The sequence below is a fragment of the Octopus bimaculoides genome, chromosome 7, assembly GCF_046866305.1.
Source record: "Octopus bimaculoides isolate indiv1 chromosome 7, ASM4686630v1, whole genome shotgun sequence".
Taxonomy (NCBI): domain Eukaryota; kingdom Metazoa; phylum Mollusca; class Cephalopoda; order Octopoda; family Octopodidae; genus Octopus; species Octopus bimaculoides.
This window is the reverse complement of record NC_142934.1, coordinates 34,201,013-34,215,293: the sequence shown is the minus strand read 5'-3', so window position 1 is coordinate 34,215,293 and position 14,281 is coordinate 34,201,013. Positions and strand designations below refer to the sequence as shown.

The following is a 14,281-nucleotide window of genomic DNA, read 5'->3' as shown; positions in this document are numbered from 1 at the left end:
CAATGCTGTCATTTCTCTTTGATTTTGATATCAACACACACCAGATCCTCTAATTAACAGACATTTATCTAGTAATCCTAGTGTGGTCTGTGTAAATATAGCGGTTCTGATGTGTAGCAGGAACTATCGTCAATGATAGTGTCAGAATTGCTACCACGACGCAGAGCTTTGCTGCTTTGCATATATTTAAAAGGAAAATCGCTCAAGCAAAATCACAACAAAAACAATCCCCCCACTTTTCTTAAAATATCGATTTGACGAAACGAAACAGATAATTAAAACAATCGATTTATCCGCATATGTGGAAGGAATGCATTATTTGCTTTAGCAACATAGAAATTGAAAGATTGCAGAGTAAATGAATGTAAGGAGTCAGGTGTTGTGGGACGTAATCAAAGGGGAGACAATCATTTTTGCTTTCAGAGAATGTCACTAGGAGTGCGCGAAGCTAGATGATTGCACAGAAGCATTAACACCGCCATGATTGCTGTGTTTGAAGTGGGTGTGTAAAGATTGCAGTTTTGAGAGACATTGAAAATTAATCATGGGACTGCGACCGCTGGAATTCGCGGAATGTTTAACAGATAGTCCGTATTTTCGAGAGAATTTACACGAGCATGAAAAAGAATTGGAAAGAACAAGCAAATCTATCAAAAGCTTGATAGCTTGCGGAAAAGAACTCATTAACGCTGCGAGAAATCTGTCGAAAGCCCAGAAAGCTTTTTCACAAAATCTACAGGAATTTCGATTTGAAACAATAGGAAATCAACAAACTGATGATGAAGTAGTAATTGCAGCTTCTCTCAAGGAGTTTGGAGATTGCTTCTTAGCAATTGAGGAAGTATTTGAAAGAATGCTAGATAAAGCAAAAGATATGTTTTTGGCCCCTTTGGAAAGGTTCCGTAAAGAAAACATTGGAAAAGCTAAAGAAGAAAAGAAACAGTTTGAAAAACAAACATCTAAATTTTGTGCTTCACAAGAGCGCTATCTCAACTTGAAACCGAAAACTAACGACACTACATTCCAAGAGGCTGATGCAGCTCTTGTTTTGGAAGGTAAGCATTTTTACCAAGCATCCATGAAATATGTTCTTTTATTACAAGAAGTGCAAGAGAAAAAAAAATTTGATTTTGTCGAAATTATTCTTACATTTATATCTAATTGGTTAACTGTTTACCATCAGGGCCATGAAGTGGCTAAAGAATTTAAAACTAACATGAGTGACCTGCAGCTACGATTGCAGAACACGCGAGAGAACTTTAATAGTACTAGGGATGAAGCGGAACTTTTGATGAATAAAATGTTGGAGACCAGAGGTTCTCGTGGTGAGTTTACTCTGGCCCCTAAGGACTGTACTCGACAGGGTTACCTCTTTCTCATGGAGAAAAAAGCTCTTGGTACTAACTGGACGAAATGCTACTGTCGCTATTTCAAGGAACATAAAACTTTCTCTATGATTCCCTATAATCAAATGGTTGGCAAACTCAGTCAACCAGAAACAGGGATTCTTATGTCTTGTATAAGGAGAGCATCTGATTCCATTGATAAACGATTTTGTTTTGATATAACTATTTCTGACAAGCCAACTGTAATCTTTACATTCCAAGCATTGTCCGAAGATGATCGACACTTATGGCTCGATGCTATGGATGGAAAAGAACCTACCTATCAAACTCCCAGCAAAACGTCTGAAGAGACCTATATTTTGGATAGCATTGGGTTTCAGTTTATCAATAAATGTATCGGTTCTATAGAGAGAAGAGGCCTGACAGACCAGGGTCTCTATAGATTGGTTGGTGTCAACTCGAAAGTAAACCGACTCGTTAACATGGGACTTGATCGTCGAAAAGCTGATAAGCTTTGCTTAGATGACACTGGAACCTGGGAAGTGAAAACAATCACCAGCTCCATTAAACATTATCTTAGATCTTTACCAGAACCTTTGATGACCTTCCGTTTGCACGAGAATTTTATCACTGCTGCCAAACGTGAGTCTAAACTTTTGCGATTTCATGATATACATAGTCTTGTACATAAGCTGCCTCAAAAGAACTTCAAAATGTTAGATTTGCTATGTAGTCACCTAAAAAGAGTTTCAGACAAGAGTGATATCAACCTTATGACTGTTGCCAACCTCGGCGTGTGTTTCGGACCAACTCTAATGCGGCCCGAAGAAGAGACTGTGGCCGCTATAATGGATATTAAATTTTGCAATATCGTCATTGAAATTTTAATAGGAAACTATGAAGAGATTTTCAAACAGACACCTGTAGATATTGGACTTTTAGATGATCTGGAGGATTGTAAATTGTCACCTGCTGAGAGTACAACTACCACAAAGACAAGCTTGGAAAATCAAGCTTTGCCTTCAGGTACCTCTAGTCATGGAATACCTCCATCTCCTGTTTCTGCGACACACTATAGCAATGTATCATCAACTGTTAATTCAAGTCCTGGTTTGCCTAAAAGTGGACCCTTCGCTGATCATGGCTCTCCAAAATGTGCAGCTCCTGTTGTGATGCGATCGCATAATTTACCAAAAACTAGATACCAGGGTATTGGACACGGTCATCTGAGTCAAGTTGGTGCTGCTATTGGTGGAGTTCATATGACGGGTCACGATCCCAGTCGTGGTAGCAGTACCAGCGGGAGTTCAGAATCCTTGAATTCTTACAAATCCCCTTCGACAAACCCTTCGCCTCAATTGGATTCTAATCGTAGAGGCCCTATTATGCCTGCAATGTTTACAAGTGCCCCAGCATCTGCTTTCTCTGGATCCAAGATTCAGACTCTTGGCGATATTGGGACGTTTGGCAGTATTAAAAGGCGTAACGCCACTGAGTCGTATGCTGGTGGTGGAGGAGGAGGCAGCGGCGGCTTGAGTGTTGGGGGAGGTGCTTTACGTTCGTCGATGCACAGTGGCACGACTAGCAGCAACGTTGGGCTCCTTCCAGATTCATCTTCTGCCATGTCTAAGTCTATGACTGAACAGCGCTTACGTACTGTTCGAACTCTTTACAACTGCCAGGCAGAAAATGATTCTGAGTTGTCTTTTCATGCCAACCAATTCATCTATCAGGTGAAACCATCGCAGGAAGCTTGTTGGTTAGAAGGGACACTGGATGGTGTGACAGGGCTTATACCTGAGAATTATGTGGAGTATGTTGATTAGTTCTGTTTGGCTTATCCTTGACGGGCTGACTGGCATTCTCTCTCATTTTTTAAAATCTTGTTCATATAAAATGTTCTCAGTTTCAGATTTTTATGAAAGGTAGAAGGAATGTTAACACCGTTCACTTTTTTTTATATCTATTATCGTCAGCAATGTTTTAAAAATAGCCTTAAAACAAAATTCAGACAATCTTAATGCAAAGTGATATTTTGCTTAGTATGCATATATATATATATATATATATATATATATATATAATGTGTATGTGGGTGGGTGGGTGGGTATGCTTTTAAATCACGAATTGCATTCATAAATTAACGGGGTGTATTACTCTGTAAATGGTGATATATAAGAAATATCGAGGGGCGAAAGAAACTGAAAGGCTTTGCCGTTATTATAGTTAAATTATTTTTTCTCCCTTCCACTGCCTTGTTTTCTACAAGTGGTGGAATGTGGTTAAAATGCCATGTCACCCTCCCCTGTGTAGTAGCCAAGGGCAGATAATTTCCCGCACTTTCAATATTTTTCTTTACTTCCGGTTTAAAATGTTTTTTTTTTTTCCCACCCACATTTAACAAGAAAAGTAACTTTTTAACAATTTTAATTCAATCAGTTATGTCAACTTTTATTAAGAATTTTAGATTCCTGAAATATTGCTTATAGGGAACAGGAACATATTTCAGCAAATAAATTATACTACAAAGTCTATGAATGCAAACCTATTCGAATGCAACAAAAAAAAAAACTTCTATGTCTGTATTTAAAGATTAGCAACAAACTTTTTATTTTTATTTATTACTTTCATTTTTTGTCAATATTTTCTGCATTTATGCATGCATAAATTATGACTTAGAGGGAAGTCATGAAATATATCTCCTGTGTGCGCCTGTATACGTCGAAGTCCAACTGATTATAATTTAATCTATAAATATACCCCTCAAGTAATTAATATTAAAAATGGAGAGTTACCTGGAATACATTAATTTTTTTTTTTTTTTTTTTTGCTGCTTTCGAACAATTATTTTCGTTCATTGACTCCATATAACAGCAGTTTATGGAAAACAAATGACGGAGGTGAAGAATACGCACACCACCCATTTTCGGCGGAACCCTAACCGCCGAAAACAGGTAGTGTGCGTATTCTTTACCTTCACCAGACAAATTAATAACAATACCAATAAAATAATGGTATTCCAATACCCACCTATTATAATGATGCAAACTCTCTACGTTTAGTTTGCTCTTCATTTCCAGTGAAGATACCTCCTTACTTCATTTAGCTTTTATTCTTACGTCTTCTATAAATATAATCGCATTCAACATTTAAATCTTTCTCCATTGGTAAACTAAAAGCTTGCTAACTTTTCCTTTATTTTCAAAAGGAAAAGATAAACTAAATAGCAATGACTTCGAGTCGGTAAATTTCACGATAATTTTTGTCTTTAATCATATTTTGTAAGCCCAGTCATGTTTGGGGACCGTGAAGTTCTTCTTTTGAGCCACCGACAGTGCACAAAATTTGACTGACTTTTAAACTTAAATGTTATTATTCGTCTTTTCTAAGAATAGATAAACTTTCATTGAAAACTCACATTCAAAGCAGTGATTTTTTTTTTCTTCAGTTAAGTAATTTTATATCTGATGGAAATTAGAGTATTTAAGTTATATGGCATCAAACGCATATCAGGATTTTGACTTCCATATGGACTCCCGTATGTAGAACACAAATTTGTAAAACTTTTCAGAAAATTCCAAAAAATAAAAAAATTATAAGGGGTTATATGGGGTGCTTTAACCAGAATTCCGTCTATTTCGTAATTAACAACGGAACAAAGATTTTTTTTTTTTTACTTCAAAATAACTGGTTTCGCATTCCATAACTCTCTCTCAGTTGTTCTTTCTTCATCCCAAACTGCCGAAAAGCCCCCTCATGATCGTTGCTAGTTCAGTTTCATAAAAAGTAGTATAAAATTTTCCCAAAAGTAGTAGATTGTTAGAAAATAAATCAAAATGGCCATTTTACTAGTAAATTCACGTGTTTGTAACAAAGGGGCGGAGGTAAAAGACATGGGCCGCACCCCTTTTCGGTTATTATTTTTTTTTCTTCTTCCACAGAACCCTATCTTTTCGACTGCGGAGATTCCGAATCTGCAAAACAAAAATCGGCATTTCAAAATTTTAATTCCCCCCCCCCCCCCCATTTCCTAATTTTTCACTTTTTAAAAAAAAATTGGGGGGGGGGGCGAAATATGGAGATGATTCTGACGAAAAAAAATTTGTAAAATTTCAATTTTTCAAATAAATAAATAAATACCCCCTCCTCCCAAAATAGCAGACATAAAAAGTAAACAGAAACCTCGGCATGCTAGAAACAGCAGCTAAACGATGAATCACGTTTTCAAGATTTTAATCCACCCCCCCCCCACACACACACACTCTTTTTTATTTTTTGCCAAGTGGGTGGAGAGGAGGAAAATTAAAATTTTCAAAACGTGTTTTGGGGTTGTTCAAAATCTTCAATTTTTAAGTACTCTCCAATTGGAAAGTCCGACAAGCTAGAAACAACAGCCAAACCGAAGATCCACTTTCTAAATACGAATTAACAAAAAAGGAAAAAAAACTTTTAAATGTCATTTTGTTGTGTGTGCGTGTGTGCAAAAGAACTAATTTTTACATACCTCTCTTAATTCCTAATTAAAATTTTGAAAAGATGGGTTTCTGTAGAAAAAGAAAGGGGGGGGGGGTCCATGTCCTTTACCTCTGCCTAATAAAGGATTATCTGTCGGTTGGTTCTCATTAAATGATATTCAATAAAATTCTTAGCTTTAAGAAATTAAAATTTTAAAGTAGTATGTAGCCCAAATTAAAACATGCAGTCCTCAAAACTAGGGTAACCCTTGTAGAGACCTAATTTCACAGTGGCTTAAATACATATAGATATGACTATTTATTCATAATCCACACTGTATTCTGGTAAATACCTCTTCCTATACTTGTGAATTGAAGAAGAAAAAAACAAACTATTAAAAAAAAAACATGAATTCGCTGTTGATTTCATACTCAAAAATGTAATTCATATATTTAACTCTTCACAGGACTTTGTCTCCTAGTTTTCATGAAATTCCTTGTTTGAAAGTGAAAGAGTACAGTTCTACTTCGATCATTGGAGGGGTGACAACTTACGATAGTTGCACACAATGCATGTGGGTGTCAGTGCTTGTATTGTATTGAGATTGTAGCGATTATCCATGGTGATAATTTACATCTTTTACCTGACGGTCTGTTTTCAACAAACCATGTGTTCAGCTGACTTATTCTAATTAATGATAGATCTTTTTAAGAAAGAATTGACGCTAAAATAAGCTGATTTTCTTTTTAATTTAATTACATTAAAAATATATTATTTACTAAAGTTGAAAGGATCCAGTTTCATGCTAGCTAACAGTGACAATCCTGTAAACATTTCCTTGTTAGCCCCAGAGTCAGTGATGAGCAAGCTTACTCCCTCCCTTTTCCGTGTGACTAATTAAAAGCGATCTAGTCCTTATTTTAATTCAGTGTGCAATTTTCAAATTTTAAAGAAGAAATATTGTTTTCTTTTTGAGTGTGGGGTACCAATGAAAAGAAAGTGAAAATGTCTTGCTTAATAACTAAACTTTCATAAATTTTGATGAAAAAAATAAAGCACAATGTCTATCATAACCCCTCTTTATATCTTTCCTTCAGCTTTTCTCAAGGCTGTCATAAATTGAACAATCAAAAGTGTGCAATAAGTCAGGATAGAGCTTTAAAGTGTACTTATGAAGATCAAAGTTCTCCATAACCTAGAAAGAGTTTTGACAGTCAGTCATATTGATGTGGCCTTTTTCAAATTTTAAATTTCCCTTTCATTTATTATCTTTAGAAATTTGTTATTGTTGTTTGGTGTCTTCAGTTTTTTTCATCTCCTGTGTATGATCTATTTGACATTTTCAGAATTGCCCCCTGCTCAAAATAAAAGCAATCTAAATAGCAATATTGGTATCAAAACTTTTACAAATCAATATTCCACAGATTGAGGAAAAAAACAAACAAAAAAACTGATGCCTATATAATCATTTTGATATCCCTATTAATGTTTTTTTTAAATGTACAATTACTGGAAACTTGGTTTAATGGCTGCTATATACAGATAACCATGTTGTCTTGGATGCAAATCTTGTCAGATAACATTAAAGGAGTGTAAAAATATTTTGAAATTGCGTGAAATGTTTCAAGTGGTTTTTGCAACCATTGTAATATGGGTTACTGCTGACTGCTCTGGTCTTGAAAGGGTTGAAATGATAAAAAAAAAAATAATATATCTTTTAGATTCTGAAAGCTTTCTTTCTCAAGATGATTGATGCTAATATCTACATCCAAATTTGGAGAATTCATATATAGACAAAATATTCAATTCAGTAATTAGGCATATAACTAATGTTTGTCTGTCTGTCTGTCAAAAATATATTTGAAATGAAAATATTATATGGTTCATTTGTTTGTAGCTAAAGTACTAACAATCTGGCTATAGGGCTGTATTGAAAAGAAAGGTATGTTGCATTTGTGCAGTGTGTGAATTTTTTTTCTCTCTTCAAAATTTATCAAATTGTATGAAAATAACATGTTTTTTATTGGTAATCTTTGGTTCAGAAATACTTGGTTTCTTTTCATATTAGCATGTCATGCATAACCATCTGTATTTTAAACATATTGACAGTTGATTTCCTATGCTTGCTTCTTTTAGAGAGGCAAAGACTTCCCAATTCAATACTATTTTATCCTATCTTGAAAATTTCTTAAAGGTCCTATAAAAAAAAGTCCTTAAATTCTAATATTTTTACTAATGAATTCTTCAATTAATAGTCAACAAGATACCAGAACCATACTCCTCACTGAAGTATCCTGTTGCTGCTATAACAATGTGTATCTCTTAACATTATAATAATGTGTACATACTGTTAACTTAAAGAAGTTTCTGATGATCCTGTTCTTGTAGAGTGTGCATGGAGTGGTTGTCTCCTATATTTTCCATTTGGGGATAAATGTTCCCAGAAAATCTGGTACATATTTTTGTTAACTGGTTGAAATAAGACATGTACAATTAATATTATCTGCAGACTCACTACAAAATTCCTGCATTGGATTTGAACTTCTGATTCCTTAGCTGTTTGCCTGGTTAATCCAGTTCCAATTCTTAGTTTTTTTAGGTTGCAGAATTACTCTTAATTTCTCATCATATCCTACATATCTTGAGTTCTATGTAAGAAGCCATTATTTTGTTGCTATATTAACTTCAACTGCTTACTTTGTTCATTTAGATGAAGTGTTATATTTTCTTTTAAGTTGTTGAAAGTTTTATATCTATATTAGCCTTAATGAAAAATTATCATACAAAGATATATCTGCTATCCTATAAAGATTATTCTAAGGTCTGGTATTACATGTGAGAAGTCTGATAAGATTGAAACACATTCAGAATTGTCACTGTAACTAAAAAATCAAAATCCCCCAACTTTATTATATTAGTTAAAAGCTTCAATTTTTAACTAGTTTAAATTTCAGAGTTTTGATTTCCCCCCCCCCCCCCCCTTTTTTTTTTTGCAGAATTTTCATTCTTGCAAATGGCTTTGTTTTTTTTATTATAAATTTAATTTTTATTGATTAAAACTTTCTTTTGACTGACAACATTATGTTAGCCTGCACTTAATATGTTCTTCATACTGTAAGCACTTCTGGGAAATTTTCCAATGTCATAAATTAATGCATCCCCCGCCTCTTAAATTTCATAGTCTTGATTTCTTACAAAGGTACGAAGTATTAGTAGGTTAATGGGTGCAAGAAAATATGGCCATATGGCATTGATGTCTCAAGAACATGAATGGTAAGTGGAGTGTTTATTATCAAGAAGTATAAGTAAATCTATCCCTACCTTCTGCCAGGGGTTAACTTTATTATACATGCCCAAAGCTTGAAAGTAGAAACATCTAGCCTTTTTTTCTATTTAATTTAATACACTCTTTGATATTTTTGGAAATTCTGTATCTACTTTGGATAGGCACATCTATATCTGTAATATTCCTTACCTATTCAATTTTTGGAATATTTGTGTAACTTGAATTTTTAAACTTATGTTAGGCATAATTGCTATAATCATAGTTATTTTATTTTGGCAGTAATGTTGAAATATTTTTCACACTGCATAATGAAGACCTGTTCTGTCTCTTTGTCTATCTTAATCATCAAATCTATTAAGATGTGTGTATATCATGAGTGAGAGTGTTGATGGATGTTATGACTCTACATTTTACTTAAAAATCCTAAAAATCTTTTTCCTGTTACATTTCCAAGAGCAGAAAATTGTACAGATATGAAAACTGAATCTTTACTTCAAGAATGTGTCTATTTTAGTTTTTTAGCAGAGAAAATATGGTTTGAAAATATCTTGAATTCCTGAATGATACAAAATGTTAAAATATGTTTGGTGTTTTAAATGAAAGAAGAGAAAAAAATTTGAAGTGTTTTTCTTTTTTTACAAGATTAAATACTTTCTTTCAATATTCTAGGATATAGGGCTCTCATCTATACTATAAATAAGTTAGCTGTGTTTCAGTAAACATCAGCTTTAAATCACTAACCTAAAACCTGAGCGGTGGATTATTGACTCAAAGGTGATGAGCTGCCTTTGTACTAAATTTTATGTGATGATATAACCACATATTTCATTGCCTTCCTAAGTTTTTTTAGACAAAGAAATATATATTGGTAGTTAGGTTAATTGGCTTCAAACAGGAATTTTAGGTAAATGTTTGTACACGTTTTTTCTATTTGTTGTGCATCATTATTTCAGTATCCCACTACACACACATCACTATTCCCTTATCTTTGCCATCATGAATGGTAACCATGTAACACTTATTTGTGAATAGGGGCTTAAATGTCAAAGTAAGAAATACTGGTGATGGAAGTGTAATCAAAAGCTATAATTGTTTTCTTATTGAATGTATGGTGGGTGGTAAATGAGAACTAAGATTGAGGTCATGGCAAGTTAGGATCGAGTGCTTGAAATGTGAAGAAAACTGTCTCACCAATAACTAAAGGGTCAGTCAAAGCAAGAGACAGAAATGCACTGGTATACCACCAACTGGTTAAGATGCACTAGTATATCACCAACTTAGGTGAGCATATGGTAGTGGTGACAAGGGGGATAAGATGATGTAGATGATAACAGATTAATGTTTTATAAGTCTAAACAGTTCAAGTTTCATTGCATTTATTTTATAGTTTTGAATTTGAAAATTGATTTAATGTATTCAAAAAAAGTATTTATCAGATTATCTATGATATCCCACTCTCAGTCCCCTGAAAGCAACATTGAAAATGAGTCACGTTCAGAATTATAATCAATAATAATAATAGTTTAATTAGCTGGCCCCTTGAAAAATTCATGGAAAACATAAAAAATGTAGGCATCTGTAAACAGTGAACTGATGCTATGAGAAATGTTTGTATATTATGACCGTTTCTTTACATTCTGTGTTCAAATTCTGCTGAGGTCGACTTTGCTTTTAGTCCTTTCGGGGTCGATAAATTAAGTACCAGTTGTGTACTGGGGTCAATCTAATCATCTGGCCCTCACCCCACAAAAATTTCAGGCCTAGAAAAGTATTTGTGACAGTGACAGAATATAGAAAGTAATAATGTAACACCAATGACTATATAATCCAACCAAGATATCTGTTGAACAAATGTAAACAGAATTACTATTTAACCTTAAAATACATCATACGTATTCAAAGAACCTTGGTTTAGTGGTACGGAACATTTTTCTGGTATTATTCTTTTACTTGTTTCAGTCATTTGACAGTAGCCATGCTGGAGCACCACCTTTAGTCGAAGAAATTGACCCCTGGACTTATTCCCTGTAAGCCTAGTGCTTTTTCTATTAGTCTCTTCTGCTGAACAGTTAAATTACAGGGATGCAAATGCACCAACATTGAGAATGAAATAATAAATGGATTTATGAATGAAAGTTTGGTAATTGCGATTATTTCCACCATGTGACACTTATTATAGCAAACATGTTTTAACTAACCTAAACTACACACACACACACACACACAAATACATTCATATATATGTCTTGAGTTGTAGCTGTAATTCAAAGAGGCCAGCCTTGTCATATTCTGTGTGAGGCTGAATCTCCCTGAGAACTACATTATGCATGTCTGTAGAGTACTCAGTCATTTGTGAGTTAATTTTATCCTCGTGTGGTAATGAAAAGTGAAATTGACATCCAATGTTTGCTGTGTCTATGTATAAACTTTTCTTTGGATTTATGTATCTACTGTCTCTTTCACTTCCTTTGTGTCCCTCTTCTCTCCCGCTTTTGCTTTAACAATGTGTATATGTATGTACTTCTCTTGTGATGTGATAAACATTTAAAGACACAAAACGAACGTCGTCACCACTCACTGTCTCTTTCACTCTCTCTCTCTCTGTCCTCTCGCTTTGCCACTTCTTTGAAGTAAGTGTGACACACACATCAGGTACGTACAAAAACAAAAAGTTAGCATATTAATATTATTGATTTTTTTTTTTATCCAGGGCCAGCAACTCTTAGGGGAACAGGCAAGTTGATTACATTGTCCACAGTACTTGACTAGTACTTTATTTTATCGACCCCAGAGATGGAAGAAATGCCTCTAAACATTTTGTTTGATGAGCTAAAGATTTTGTCAGCTTGCCATGTTAATGATGACGATAATAATTATTTTAAATTTTGGGGTAACATCTGGGGTCATTAATATTAGAAGCAGTGAAGTAGTGAAGTCAGCTTTGCTTGACTGTACCTATCCTCTTATGACTGTGTGGCCTTGTGTCAGTGTTACAATTTATTATCATCATCATTTATGTTGTAAATTTATAATAGACTAATATTCTGAAGTTAATAAAAAGAAGCCCATTATACATATATAAATTTTTACAGTGACTTCAAACTTTTATCTTGCTCAGTGTCATCAGACTGTCTGATCTAGCCAAAATTTCAGTCACTGTCAATCTTTTCTGTGTAAAAATTCATAAATCTGTACTACAAAGTGTCGACTAATCCTTCAGTTTAATGTAAAATTGTTTTTTATATGTATCATCACATTAGAATAAACAATATATATGTAATTATGTTTACACAAAAAGAGAATAGTGTTGAGTGTACAAATGACTAAAAGCATCTCTAGATAAAATATTTCAGCTTATATTCTGGAGTTCCCTATACTTCCTAATTCACTGGTGGTGTTGCCACATTGGTCTGCCGTACTGATGGTTTGAAATAATTATGAAATAGCTTAAGGATCTCGTTTCACCTTGAATTTAGCTTCTTCAATGAATTTTAGCCCATTCCACTGCCTTTATTACTATACATACTGGGATTTCATATTTGCAGATGTGTTGAAATTGATTAATTTAGCCAGTTCTCCATTCCTTTCCAATTTTCCTGGGAGTCGTTGAGGAGAGGCCAGATAGCTAGGATCAAGAGCATCATGACAAGTTCTGCCATCAGGGTGTTTTCAGTTGATATGATGATGGATTTACAGATGGGAAGTAAGCTGTACTTAACAAACTGCTCAGTCCATGTACTCTATCTGAAATCAACTATTTGATATTTTTGTGATGCAACTGGGAACAAACAAGGTAGAGAGAACATGTTCATGAGGGTGAGAGAAAACAGGGAGGGACTTAGAGGATTGCCTTGTTGAATTCACCGTTATGAAAATATACTTTGATCTCTTAGTAAGGAAAACTCTAGAAAGGCTTGCAAGATGATGAAAATTGAGTGGGGTTCTTTTGCCGCAGAATTCTTTCCGAAATTTGTTTTAAAGATTGCACTTTCTCCCATTATGTTAGTGGTTTATATTTTCTACTATAGGCACAAGGCCCAAAATTTTTGGGGAATGGGGTGCAGTCGATTAGATCAACTCCAGTACGCAACTGGTACTTAATTTATCGACCTCAAAAGGATGAAAGGCAAAGTTGACCTCAGCTGAATTTGAACTTGGAACATAAAGACAGATGAAATACCACTAAGCATTTTGCCCGGCATGCTAATGTTTCTGCTAGCTTACCGCCTTGTTAATAGTTTATATTATCTTCTCAGGGCATGGAATGTCACTTCTGTGTCTAAAACCATGCTGATTCCCATTTGATTAGGTTGAAATTGGGTTTGCATAACTCTTGGCTATCTGGTCATGCACGGTTTTCTGATCAAATGACATATAACTGAGGGCAGTGGTACCTTCCCCATCCTCATTTGATAATGCCTGTCAAATTGCTTTAAAGACTGAGAAGCAGAGAATTCAGGAATATTTGTACTGGATCACTGATAAACTTTGCTGAACTTCGGTTTCCTTCTCCTTTACCAAGAGAATCTCCAGTGAAGTCTATCAAATTATGGCCAGTTACTCTCTTTTTAAAGATAAAATGATTTTTCCCCTGATCTCCATTGAATGGAGGAGGTTGGCAGTCAGTACAACTAATATTCCATGAAATCATTTTGATTGGAAGTGAAGAATATTTTATTGTGTTTAACATATTCTTTCATGGTCTTGGCTTTGATTGAGGAGTTTTCTTGACAGCATAATTAATACAGTGAAACTAGTCTTGATTGTGGGTCATTGACTTATGTCACTAGAGTACCACCTGCCTACTTCATGTCTTACCAATGGCTTTTAGAAAGTTTCATTTAGTGTGTATTTGGTGATATATATATATATATACAATGGTCATGGAATATTACACATATGTACACACACACACAAATAAAAATTTTGGAGTGGAAATGCTTTTGACTTGTCATTAAGAGTATATTGATATTTTTGAATGCCAGCAATACACCAGTTCTGTTTTATATAAATTATTCACTTGATAAAAAAATTAACTACTAGGACCTGCTAGATATAGCAGCCAGATCTTCATATCACAACCCTAATTTTATAACAGGAAGAACACACTGGAAAATATAGAAAAAATTGCTTTTTTCTATATTTACCACACAAACCAACAACAAAATAATGCATATAATAATAATGATGATGA

At 34.3% G+C, this 14,281-nt stretch overlaps 1 protein-coding gene across 1 annotated transcript in view; it reads left to right on the top strand.

Moving 5' to 3' along the window:
- Positions 1 to 294: 294 nt before the first annotated feature.
- Positions 295 to 14,281, top strand: part of LOC106881908 (rho GTPase-activating protein 26) — a 14,613-nt gene continuing 626 nt past the window's right edge. The window contains exon 1 of the mRNA XM_089355139.1: positions 295 to 14,281. This exon is cut by the window's right edge and continues 626 nt beyond it. Within this exon, the coding sequence (XP_089211265.1) occupies positions 545 to 3,172 (2,628 nt within the window). The 5' untranslated portion in view covers positions 295 to 544 and the 3' untranslated portion in view covers positions 3,173 to 14,281.